We start from the raw sequence: 13,478 nt of genomic DNA on the forward strand, positions 1-13,478 counted from the left end.
CCCAAAGGATGAAGAACAAGATGACGACCCCCGCCCCCCCCAAAAAAAAGAAAGAAAGAGAGGGATTGTCTTCTCAAGATAAGTTACACAAGTTACACACAGGCACACGCTTTCATCTGAAAAAGAAGGACAGAGTATGGAGCAAGAGCACCCCCTCCAAACTCTCAACCAGCTTCCTTCTAGGAGCCCGTGGTCTCTTTCACAGGCACAGAAGAGCCCTCAGGCTAGGACAGGATAAAATAAGACGTCCCTCAGTGCGCTGGCAACTGTTGCAAGCTGAATAATCCATGTTAGGTGACTCACGCAGTCCACCCCGAGGTAACACCTTCACAAGCTAAAGTAAGTGGATCTCCTGAATAATGTCTGAATTTATGAGGCAATCATAATAAATGGGAATACCTGTCAGCGCAACCAGGTGGACAAAACTGACTCAGAGTGGATGAATTTATTTGAATTTTTTTGTGAAACAAGCTAGTTTCCATTTTCTTACTAATATTGGTTGACAATCAGCTTTTTATTCATTTAGGCTTGGTCTTATTTACAGTACGGACCTGCTGGGTAATGTCTAATTGATGAGTTGTTGTTTTTTTTAAACTCTCTGTCTCTCTTCCACAGCATGTCTTTATCCTGTCTTCTTTCTCTCACCCAACCGGTCACATCAGATGGCCCCGCTCCTCCCTGAGCCTGGTTCTGCCGGAGGTTTCTTCCTGTTAAAAGGGAGTTTTTTCTTCCCACTGTCGCCAAAGTGCTTGCTCATAGGGGGTCATATGATTGTTGGGTTTTTCTCTGTATCTATTATTGTACAATCTACTGTGCAATATAAAGCGCCTTTAGGCAACTGCTGTTGTGATTTGGTGCTATATAAATAAAATTGAATTGAATTGAAACCAACTTCAGCATCTTAACCAACTTACCCAATGACAGCGAAGGCAGGAAGCTCCTGGAGGTCAAAGGGAAAGTCTAATCGGAAGCGGGTTTTAAACAGAGCTGTGATGGTCTCTGGAGAAAGAGAGAGAGGACAAGCCACTGTATCACTGAACAGACCTCAAAGTCATTAAGCGAGGTTAAAAACAGGTCTTCTAAACACATATAGGGCAATAAATAAAATATATTAAAGCTACTGATGCACCACTGACTGATCTGACTGATGGAAGGAGTAAAAAGGAAAACTTCAGCTTACTGTGGAGGTGATGACCAAAAAATGGTAAATGGCCTGTATTTGTATAGCGCCTTACTAGTCCTAAAGGACCCCAAAGCGCTTTACACATCCAGTCACACCCATTCACACACACATTCACATACTGGTGATGGCAAGCTACATTGTAGCCACAGCCACCCTGGGGTGCACTGACAGAGGCGAGGCTGCCAGACACTGGCGCCACCGGGCCCTCTGACCACCACCAGTAGGCAACGGGTGGTGTCTTGCCCAAGGACACAACGACCGAGACTGTCCAAGCCAGGGCTCGAACCGGCAACCTTTCGATTACAAGGCCAAATCCCAACTCTTGAACCACGATCGCCCCAAAACTCCAAACCTCACAAAACCTGACCACATTAAACAACTGGTGGGAGAAAAGGCTGTGAAAAACTAAACCACTAACAGGATCCTGGAAATCCCAAAGAAGTTTGGACGCCTGCCACTGAGAACTTCTCAGTTTACTGTTTTGGTAGGATGAAAATTCTATTTTTAGCACCTCCAGTGTTGCAGCAAGTCTTTGTCCTTTACTCAGAATATTATTTAGACTTGCACACATGTAACTAGTAAAATAATGACAGAGCTTCATTTATACACAGATTAAAAACCCCATTGCCCCCAGGCTCAAGAGGTATGTAACACTCCAAGAGCCAAACCTGCAAATATCAACATCCACAGAAACCTTAGTATCTCAGCTAAATCCTCATATAAACCATTTCTACAACCACCAAACGCAGCGAAAACAAGCAATGATTAAAAGAACAGTTACTTAAATGCGCAAAAGTCCGCTAAACACACACAACCGAGCCAAGAAATCTCCAGACTTCAGGTAGCCATGAAAACAATGGCTAGTTTGCTTGCAGGGCTCTCTCACGCATTCCAAAACACCAAGTTTCACCATGCTCCAACCAAAATTCACTAGACAAGCTGCAAAAGAAGACCACAAAAATGTCACTGTGATTCTATTGGCTCAACCGATTAAAAAGAGGTGTCAATCATGCAAATTGGCCAATAGAGGCCTAGGCTACAGCCCCTCAGAGTTTAAATCGCAAGAGGCCATTTAAACTCACCAGGGTGCAAGACAGAAAGGGCTCGCTGACTGGGAATGTGTGGTTAATTCTTCAAAAATATTCAAAAGACAAGCATTTCTAAGCATGGTAATGAAGTTAAATCATTTCTGCTGTTTAAAAAAACAGCAGAAATTCTACTCGTATATGGTGTCCAAGGTGCGCCAAAACTGGACATCCTGTATAACACCTGGACATTTATTTATTAAAAGTCCTGCAATTTTTCACAGTTTCACTTTGGAAGCATAAATCTTTGTTTATAAATTGATTTCTGCTTTTCTGGATTACAGTGTCAATTAAAGCATATTTTAAAAAGGGTTATATGCTAGAAATTATTTGCTATTATATTGTATGTTATATGCTAAAAAATTATATCACAAAAGACTGCATGAAATTGAAAAATTTGGACCATTCAATCCCAAATTCATAGCAGACTGACTCCATCTTATTGCTGCTTTTTCACTGTCTTAATTCACAAAAGTTGCTGTGAAGACATGACGTGATGGCTCAGCGCTTGCAGACCTGGTCCCCGTCTCCAAACCACTAAAACATTGGACCTTAAAGTGGACTCACTCTGATCATTTCCAGCCTTATATTTGAATTCTAACTGCATGACTCACAGCTCGTTCCTTATCGATCTTAAACTGAGCCTTGGTGAAGCCCCTCAGTTTATCCACTGTTTGAACCAACTTTAAGGCCACTCTTGCTTTGATACGACTTTTATCTGATTTTTTTGCCCCTCAAAAACAAAAGACACTGAACATGCCACTAGCTACTACAAAAATGGATTTGATTGTGCTGGACTAAGTGTTCCTAATAAAGTGCTTATACTGTCTTATACTAAGTACAATGAACACATCAGTCTTACCTTCATCTCTGTTCCAAACAGCTAATACCCTGAAGATGAAGGCACTGAAAGTGGCAGCAAAGAAGCCCCTCCAATAGTTCCTCACAGCAAAGAATGTGGAAGTTACTTCAATACTGAACAGCACACCTTAAACACACAAACACCACAAGGCATGAGCACTGACATTTAAAAAAATGCACAAACAAGTGAAATGGACTTCTCTTGACATGCAGTTCTTCATGTAACACTCAAGTAACAACAACATTTCCTTGCATTACACACAGATGAATTTGTTCGCCAGCGTCTGTATTCAGACATGATCTCCATTTTTGGAAATGTCATTTACCTCAGTTAGCTCAGGCTTAGCAAGATGAATTCATGGTGGGGTGGAAGCACAGGCTGAAGAAAAACCAGCTAGAAGCTAAATAAATTATGTCACTGATACAAAGGCGTGTAGTGTGCTCCAAGGCTGTACCAGGGCTCTAAATTTAACATGAGATGATATGAGGGTGTACAGAAAGAGAATACCTCCGCAAAAGAACATCTCCCATGAAACAGCACTGATTGCTCCATCCATTTCAGCAACATGCAGCCCATTATATGTTAAGTGGGTTACACATTGTAAAAGTTATACAGTGCTTACACATTTAGCTCATTACAGAGTGCCACAGGCTTCAGGTACTACATCACGTTTGCTTTAGACTCACCTCCTATGGGGGCAGCGAAACAGCAACCAACTCCCACGGCACAGGCTGCTGCCAGCATCTCTATGTTCCTCGACTCATTCTGAAACCACACAGTGGTTAGATTTCAGTCACCAGCAGTCATTCAACAGCAACCACAACAACAACAACAACAACAACAAAAGCGAAAAGGAAAGAAGTGAGTCAATTCATTACATTTTTTCTATGACACACTTTTAATAAGACACCTAAGCAAAAAAAAAAAAAGCATCCACATTTTTGTCATGTCACAGCATTATTCCAAAATGGTTTCACCTACACCCTCCATATACATGCTCCATAATGATGAAGTGAAAAAGGTTTGCTTAAATTAATTTTTTTATCAACTAAAAAAAAAACAAAAAAAACCCCTCCTCCTCCTACTCATAACAACAACAACAACAACAATAATAATAATCAACAATTAACAAACAAAGTAAAATATTCCTAAATCAAAGCAAAATTGAATTTCAAATGAGTACAAAACAAATTGGATGTCTTAAAAACAAAAAAAGTCAAAAAATATTTTAAAACAATACCATGGATATATGAAAATCATTTTTTATATTTTAAATTAAACAGTAATAATATTAATGAAGGATCATATAATGAGCTGTGTCGTAAGACAGAAAGACAGTGGGAAAGGGACAATCATGCTGCATGAGCGCGGGATGGACTGTGGTGCATTATGGGAATGGAGGTTTTTTTCCTTTCTTTTTGACACTTCTGGTCTTATTTACCTTCATTCCTATGAGACCGATGTCCTTCAAGCAGCATTGCAGTGGTAAAGGAAAGTTACTGCGTGTTTTACTTTCACAACAGAATATTTTATGTGGAAAAGTTGGTGTGGACGAGAAGGTGCGTGTAAGGCTTAATATTTAGTAAAACAAAGGAAACTTCAGAGAATTTTCCTCTGTGAATGACAAGTAGGGATGCATGGATTATGAATTGTGAATTATTCTGAGCAGATTCCAGGATTGCACATGCAACTTTCTCTGATGCAGATTTTTGTTGTCTTTATTTTGTTTGTCTCATTTCTCCTGTTATCCCACCAAAACATACACAAAAAAAACCCCACTGAAAAAAAACGTTTTTCAGTCTATCAAACATTTTTTGAACATTTAGAAGAAACCATGCATGCATGAGGCTTAGTTACTCCAAGTTCAGAAAGTTACTGCTTATCTCCGTTGTCACAGATTTTATTTTAAACTGATAAAATTCAGTTTACCTGTAGATTCAAACAAATTCAATCTACTTTCAAAGACATAAAAAGGATAAAGTAGAAATTAGTTTTTTAGATGTTTTGGCTTCATTCATCCTTCCTGCAACTCAAAGGCATGATGCCAATATATGCTTCACTATAACAGCTGCGGTGATGCGCTACACATTATGCCTGGACTTCTCCCCAAACAGTTCCACTATTGTCTCGTCAGAACAGATGATCTCCTCCCTAATGGACTCGCTTAAAGTACTCTGAGTGAACTATCCTTTGCCCTACTGTATACTGAGAGAGGTCTATGGAGCAGCTCTACCATGACTGATGATACAAGATGGTCCTCTGTTTTGCAAGTTCTCCATCTTTTGGAGGACTTCTAAAAATCTGCTGGAGTTACCTTTGTGTTCTTGGACACTTCCCAATCCACAGTGTTCTGTTTGGCCATTACAGACCAAGTGGCCTCCAATCGACTTCTAGACAAATCTGAAGTAAAACTAAAGTTCCACTAAAGTACTTAAAGAAGAACAGACTTGCTGTTTTTATTTCTAATAAATCATAAATAATAAATGCAGATAAAGTAAATTCTCAGTTCATTTTCACTAGACTCAAATATTGTTGGGTATGAATAGTACACACAGTGGCTTTGATAAAGCTTTACAAATGCTAATAAAAGAGAGTGTGTTTTTGCTCTTCTCTTTCTCCTTTATTTTAGTCTTTAACTGTATTTGAACAGTGGGTTATGCATGTATGTATGGGCTTACATAAGAAATAAAAAAAAAAAATCTTTTAATGGAGCCTGACTAATAATTTTAAGGTGAAACAAATGGGGAAAAAACTTTATTTCTAGGCTTAAAACTAGTGCTGTCAGCACTAATCTTGTTAAAACAGCACGCCGTCAACGCGTTAGCGCATTATCGCATTAATGCGTTAGCGTTCAGCCCCATGCACGGGGCGATCTGCGCTAACTCGTTAATGGAGATTTGCGGCGTTAATGCGGTTATGGTATTAGCGTCATTTTAACGAGATCAATGCTGACAGCACTACTTACAGCATGTTTTGTAGACTGGATAGTGGAATAAGTAACAAATGGAGCTCAGTAAATCAGTTTGACTGTAGCTGTAGGGATGAAGGAATGTTCATGCTGGGAATTTTGCAGCTGAATTACCTTAATCCCTGTAACACCGGGCTCCTACAGGAAGCATGGGAGTAAGAGACACAAGTTAAGCTAGCAAAGAACAAATGCAAGAGTCTTTTTCATTACTGCCTAAACTCGCTGTGTGATGCTACAAGACTCAAGAAACCGAGTCCCCGGTGTTTTAACATTAAACTCAACATTTCCTCCGCTGACATTTACAGCTCAAGTAAAACGCATTTTATCTTATAATATCTAATCAAATGCCAGCTGTATTCAAACAAGAGTACTCAATGTGTATGGGAAAAATATGAAGTGCAAAAAAGAAAAAAGAAAAAGCTGTTGTTTTGTTTTTTTTTAAAGTATGGCACTCTGAAACAGAAAGGTAATTTTTACAGCCTGCAGGTTGCATTAGCATACTGTACTTCAACCACTAGAGAGGACCAGATACTGCTGCAAAGGGACTCTTCACACATCCACACAGGCAAATACACACTCAGCATTAATATGCCATAAAATGCGTGACAACACTCTGGAGGGATGGAGAGCAGGATGGAATAACAGAGGGTTACAGGTAGACTATTTAATGAGGCCCATGATAGGGTTTTCAGAAGAGACTAATATAAAGGAAGAGAGGCAGATGGAAAATTTAACAGAAAAATAAATAGCGGTACGAGAGGGAAAATAATGGCGTGGAGGGGCAGAATGCATTGAATGACGGTTGTAAACTAATTACTGCTGCTACATTTAAATTGGCTGGATGTAAAAGTCAGAACAGACCGGAACTGTTTGTTTTCACGTATACGGACATACGCAAAAGCAAAGAGCATTTTTACTACTTTTCATCTTCACCTGAAGTGAAATCAGATAATGAAATACGAATTTAAATGGACTCTAGTACATTTTTTATTCACAACAGTTAGCATTAAAACTATCTTTTGGCTGCACGGTGTGTTATATATTCTCAGAAAGACATTTCAAAAGGTCAAATCTATGCACCAACTGCACGACTCTTCCTTCTAGGATAGCGTTGCACGAGTCACACTTAAATTGATTCTTATTTGTCATCTTGTACTAGGCCTTGAAAAAGAAAAAAAGAAGAAGCTATTTTTGCAGCATCTCCCATTATCCAGCTTTCCTCTAAATGGCTACCCTTTGTAAATACAAGGTTTGAATCCAGGTGTGCTCACAGACTTGGCTGTATGTATGAGGAGGACATATAGGGAACACCAAGGAAAGAGCTTTATATTTTTAGCTAAGAGATATAATATAATTGTTCAGGCAGTTGTGGGGTATTATGTCTAAATGTGCAAATCCGCCTTAAGTATTCATGCCCCTGGTGTATTTATTTATATTCACAATATGTGGCCTTATTTTAGAAAGCATTCTGTCCACTTTATTTAGAGAGTTTTATCGATTTTGGACAAAAACTTATTTTGGAAGAAATTAGCCGGCCTGCATGACAACTTTTTCTAACAAAGTCAAAGTCAAGTTTATTTCTACAGCACAACAAAAGCTGTTGACCAAGGTGCTGTGCATCTAAAATCATCAAATGACATAAAAGCATAGGGCAAGAATTTAACAAAAGAAACAAAACGAGAAAACCTGAGTAAGAAATAAAAAATAAAAGTAACAGAACTCATTCCGATTTAAAAGCTAGAGAATGAAAGTGGGTTTTTGATGTTGGGGAGGTCCTGATGTGAAGGGGCAGTTTGTTCCACAGCACAGCCACAGCAAAGGCCTGATTCCTTTTTTGCTTTAATCTGGACCTCGGGAAAGCTAGAAGGATTTGGTCAGCAGTTCTCAATAATCTTGAAAAAGTGTACAATCTACCAGAATGAACTACAACACGGGGCAAAGCAATCACAGGAACTTTGACGTGTATATAGTGTGAAGAGAGACTTTGGGTGGCATCATTATAGAGCAATAAAGTCCATGTAGCGAGTAGGTCCAGGTGGCTGGATGGGTCAGCAAAACATTATCTGATATTTGTATTGGCAATACAGTGTTTACCTTTAGCTTAATGGTGTATTGTTGATGCGGAGTAGGGATATAGTGGCTACAGCGTAGACCCTTTTCCCAGTACACCAGCTTTGTTTTGTACTTTCTTCAACTTCTCAACTTTTCACCCCCCCAACGGACATGCTCACATCTCACGAGAAAAACAAAAAGTCAAAGGTTTTTCTGATTTCCTTCAGCTCCCAGCTTCCTCTCCCAATGGATACACACTCAGCGTAATTTCCATCTGACTTTTTTTTTTCCCTTCTTCTCCCTATTCTCATTAGCGCTTCCAAAATTTCCATCTCAATCAATGAATACGTTTCTGGGAAGAAACGATGAAAAGATGTATTTGTGTACAAATAAAAGTGATTCAAACCTCAAAAAAACAGGATATAAGTGGTTGTTGACTATACATGAGCTGCAAGAGAGCAATTCCTGAAGACAAAAGAAGAAAAAAAAACCCTGAACTTTTTAACTGCCCAAATAACAGAGGGACAAAAAGTTAGAAACTAACTAACAACTAATAGCTCTATGTTGAGCCTATGTGCTCCATAAAAAGTAATTAAAAAGAAAAAAGCTGCAGGCTTCAGCATCCCAAAAATCCACCAACCCTGCTGGAAATAAGTTCCAGCTCTGGTCTTCACCCTCAAATATTCTTTTTGTTCTTCCTTCCCCATTTCTCTTGATCATTACCCTTTCTTTCAGGCCTTCTGCTCTCTTTTTTTGTTACTTCAAACTCAAACAGCTTGAAAAAAAAAGAAAAGAAATGTCAGCACCCCCTCCTTCCGCTGTGTTCGTAATCTCTTAGCTTTTGTTTAGTTTTATTTCCTGCACTTTTCCCTGACCTGGGGATTTTGCAAGGGTTGGCTCAAGATATTGCAAAGTTGCTTTTGTGAACCGTTCTGAGCAACTGAAACTGCCCTCCATAAATTCCCTGCCTACACTGAAAGACCCATACATACTATGCATTAATTTGCATCTTAGAGTAAATAGACTTAAATCTCACAAATCCATGTGCCAGTAATTACAAATTTAATTGCAGATCCACCAACTCTAGATTGCATAAGTTACATTCATAGAGTTGCATTTTGAGTCTATACTCACATATAGTGGGCATTTAGTTCTGGATGAGAAATTCATGTATATACTTTAAACTAACTCGCTATTGTTTGCTTGTCATTCCTAAACTCCAACTAAAATCCCCCTCTAGAACTCAAATTTTCAATTTTCTGATTCCATCTTAATGTCATAGCAGTTGGTACGTCTAACCAGAAATGCATCTATTAGGTCTCCTTCAGAAACACAATAGTAACTTTAAGGGGGTTCATTTATATTTTCATATCTATTTAGCTTTGAGTGCCCACATTAACACAGATGCAGGTGCAAAAATGTTGAATCTTTTAGTTTTTGTAAAAATTTAGGAATACGCTTATTTATGTGCAACACGGCCCCAGAATTTTCAGATAAGTCGGATCAAGGGGGTATCTTGTAAAGTTTTTTTTTTTTAAAAAAAAAAAAAAAAAAAAAAAAAAACTAAGAAAAAAAAGAAAGAAAAAAAAAAAGATTCTCTCTTGTGTTACTGATCCTCTGCTGCAGCTCAGCAGGGGCACGGTCTGTGCCAACATACAGGGGTACACTAAGACTTTCACTATGTTTGTATAATTCAGCCACATATTTGTTTAAAATTTCAGATTCTTCATATAACAGGCAGCACAGATTTTGTCCCTCATCATTTCCGCTGTAAGCACTGTATAAGGTGGTCTTTCATGTGAACATCACACGTTTTGTTCAAACGTTTGATCAGTTTGATCGGTTTTCATAATCTCGGGAATTAAAAATGTACTAACGCTATGCTAATTAATTCAGGTATGTATGTATTTGGTTAAGTAGCAACCAAGGCTTATTGTCTATTTGGTACAATTCTAGCAAGTACTTGGAAAAGAGAGTTTTTCATCTAGTGTATATCTGGCATTCTGATCAGGCCTATTCTAAAATTTTATTTTGATTTCACTTCTGTTTTTTACGTAGATAGCAAATGTTTAAACTACAGTTCTATCAATGAAATGAAAATACAATTTCAATCTCAAGAATAAGAAACATTTTATACAAATTCCACAATCATATATATTTGTACATTTCACAGGTCAGCTGAGTATAGAATGGATTGTCAGATTAGAATTAAATAGATGTTGGCCTTGGATGCACACCAGCACATAATACCCTCAGAGGGTCTCCAGTATCCCTTTTTCAACCCTGGCCTCTCTAAGAGGTGCTCCCGTGTATTGACACTGAAAGACCACACAGTAGCAATCTCCAGCATTGCTTCTTTGACCCTGGGCAAAAGTGACAAAAACACAAACTGGGTTGGAAAAGGATATTAACAGCAAATTATACTGCAAAAATTAATTAAGCTGCTCCAATAATTATCACTTTGGCTTTTTTTTTTTTTTTTTAATTTTCACTCCCCCAACCCCAACCAGTTGCAGCAGATGGCTGTCCTTTCCTGCGCCTGGTTCTGTCGGAGGTTTCTTCCCTTTAGAAGGGAGCTTTTCCTCCCCACAGTTACTAAATGCCTGCTCACAGGGAATAGTCTGATTGTTGGGCAAACTAGTAATTCTTGTGAAAATTAAAAAAATAGCCTTAAATAAATAACAACCAAAACAACAAATGAATATGGTCTTGAACTTGGATACAGTTTTGCTTAAAAACTGCGTCAAGTTCTTACCAATCACCAGTCACTGAGATTTAAACTTAACAGAGGTTTTCAGTAGATGCAACCATGGTATTAATTTGAAAATTCTACGCAATCACAAACTTGGGTGTCCACAGCGCCCCACCATTCAAACACGTCAATCAAACAAATTGAGGGAAAACTGATTAAATAGTTTGCAACATTCCTGCACATAAATCTGCCTTTGATCTTCTAAAAATAAGCTTTTACTGACCATCAGTCATAGCATTGGTTCAGGCAGGCTCAGCCACAATCATGGCCAGTGAGCTCATTGCCTGTGCCATTTGATACTCTTCTAAACATCCAAATGGCAATTCTTACATTGGGAAAGGCATTAAAACTGATTTAGCCAGCCCACAGGTGCAACCATCCTGCAAGCGGCTTTGTAACCCACCTTCACCCTGTCAGCCACAGCAGAAAATTAAGCATCACTCCTGGTCTCATGTTCTGTGCTGAGACAACAGTTCATCCAATCCAAGAAACAACACCAAATGACAAACGTTGTAGCTGTTTACTATCACCAGGGGGCAGTGACACAGACAACCAGTCTGTGGACTACTGCTTGTGCCACTTTTGATCGTTCATTCAGTCGTGGAAATGAGTGAAGTTAACATAAAAGAACTGAAACGGGATGTGCCCACTAAAAACTTGGTTTTCGTTCCCGAAGGTGGGCCACCAGGCTGTGCTTTTCATGCTGTTTTTGTTTTTTATCTTTGATTTTTTTGTGCTTCTGTTTTCTGTTTATCGTTTAGTTTTCAACCACACAGGGAATCAATGTCGAGCTGTGTGTTGCTGGTTTACGTGGACTAATACACACGCAAATGGCTGCAAGTCCTGCATTAGGAAGGTAAGCGAATGTTTTTGATTGCCAATGCTGAAATCCAGTGCTCCAGCACACAACTAAGTATAGTTCCAGGCTATGGAGCTGATATTTTTAATCCAACGTAAGGACAGTGTTGGAAGATCCTTTCAGACAATTTACTTACTCACATTTCCAGCCACTGATTTGGTTGTACGCCTCATGAAAGTCAAAGAGGAAACCCTCAGCACATCACTAATTCGGGTATGTTGGTGCCAAAGCCCAGACTGTGGCTCTGAACTTTAACAACATTCAACAAAAACCCCTTTCTGATGTCTATCGGAGTCTCAGTGCTGTTCACAAATGGTACTGGAGACTGGAGATGATCGGTGTTTGACGGCATACAGTCTGTTCTTCAAAGAGCATTAAACTGGAGTCTTTGCCAGCAACGATGAGATCATATGATGCGTAAGTATACAATTTTCCCACAATATTTATGAGAATGGTGAACTACCCTCATACCTTTTTTTTTTTCCATGTGCAACCAACTAATGTAAAAAGTCAATAATAAATATCATATAAAGTGAATATGTAGTGCTTTTTGGCTTGGCTTAACTGCTGAGTACATTCACCAGTAAGGTAGGGTATGCATACAGCCTGAAAGGAGAATCCCAGCTAAAGCTTTAATGGGAATATCAAGATCACATCTGGATTATGGCATCAGGACAGTTCAGACCAACAATGTGAGATTTTAGCTTGAAAATAAAGGTAAAATATTAAAATGATTACAATAAAGTAACAGTGGATGTTTAAGATTATATAAAAGATGACTTTTTTGTGTTATATTAATAAGTGTTAGCCTTACCTCATAGATTCCTCCAAACAGAGACATAAACTTGCTGAGGAGAGCTGCACACAGACTGGCGATGTGCACAAAGGGACCCTGACAGGAGGAATAACGCAGACAGAAATCAGGTTAAAAAAAAAATTACAAATTAAGGAGCACTCTGGGCTCCTGTTTATTGTGAGTCAGTCACACAAGACAACACAACTCTTTGAAAACACATCAACAGGGAGAAAGTCAGCGGGAATATTAACATTCAGAGTATGAGGTTCAAAGTGGAACTAACAGGATTAAAAGTGAGAGCAGCAGAAAAGTGATGCTCAATTTAAAAGGCAGCGAGAGGCCTGCTCTGAATCTAAACGCTGGGTGTTGCTGCAGTGCTGTGTAACCAGAAGGGCCTGAGGGCTGTTTGTGTGCACAAGTGTTAGGAAACAGTGTTTTCCTGCAAGAATGTCTTCAGGCAAGGCTGTCTTTTGTGGGTGTAGGAAAAATCGTAAGTAAGTAAAATTTTATTTCTATAGCACCTTTCAAGACAAAGATCACAAAGTGCTTCACGAAGAAGTACCAGAGCATTTAAAACAAAACAAACAAAAAGTTAACCAAATGCATTTCCAAAAAGCTGAGTTGACACCTGATCTGTTTTTGCTACAAAAAACCTGAAAAATACTCAGCGATATAAACAACATCTGCATCGTGAAGTAAAGGGATGTAAATATTCCCAGAAAAACAGTCTTCTCTCTCCCAGCTGGATCAGAAAACATCCCTGTACCTTCCTACTTTCCGTTACCTGAACCCAAGGGATGATGCAGGGATGTGAATGAGCAGCCAAAGGTTCATGTGCTGTAGTATGTGAATATACAGAGAGATTTAAGGCAAGTCGTTTCACAACACATCCTACCACTGTTCAGACACCTTACTGTGACC

At 38.9% G+C, this 13,478-nt stretch overlaps 1 protein-coding gene across 9 annotated transcripts in view; it reads right to left on the reverse strand.

The window, feature by feature from the left end:
* Positions 1-13,478, reverse strand: part of LOC113036314 (chloride channel protein 2) — a 221,524-nt gene that overhangs the window by 69,675 nt on the left and 138,371 nt on the right. For 5 of the 9 annotated variants that reach the window (XM_026192574.1, XM_026192576.1, XM_026192577.1 and 2 more), the window contains 6 exons: positions 12,576-12,653; positions 6,213-6,236; positions 4,572-4,595; positions 3,817-3,895; positions 3,131-3,256; positions 915-999 (listed from right to left, as the gene is read on the reverse strand). In XM_026192574.1, the coding sequence (XP_026048359.1) occupies positions 915-999; positions 3,131-3,256; positions 3,817-3,895; positions 4,572-4,595; positions 6,213-6,236; positions 12,576-12,653 (416 nt within the window). The remainder of the gene's footprint in view (positions 1-914; positions 1,000-3,130; positions 3,257-3,816; positions 3,896-4,571; positions 4,596-6,212; positions 6,237-12,575; positions 12,654-13,478) is intronic. The other 4 variants (XM_026192578.1, XM_026192579.1, XM_026192573.1 and 1 more) reach the window with 1 other exon arrangement.

The sequence above is a fragment of the Astatotilapia calliptera genome, chromosome 14, assembly GCF_900246225.1.
Source record: "Astatotilapia calliptera chromosome 14, fAstCal1.2, whole genome shotgun sequence".
NCBI classification, from domain to species: domain Eukaryota; kingdom Metazoa; phylum Chordata; class Actinopteri; order Cichliformes; family Cichlidae; genus Astatotilapia; species Astatotilapia calliptera.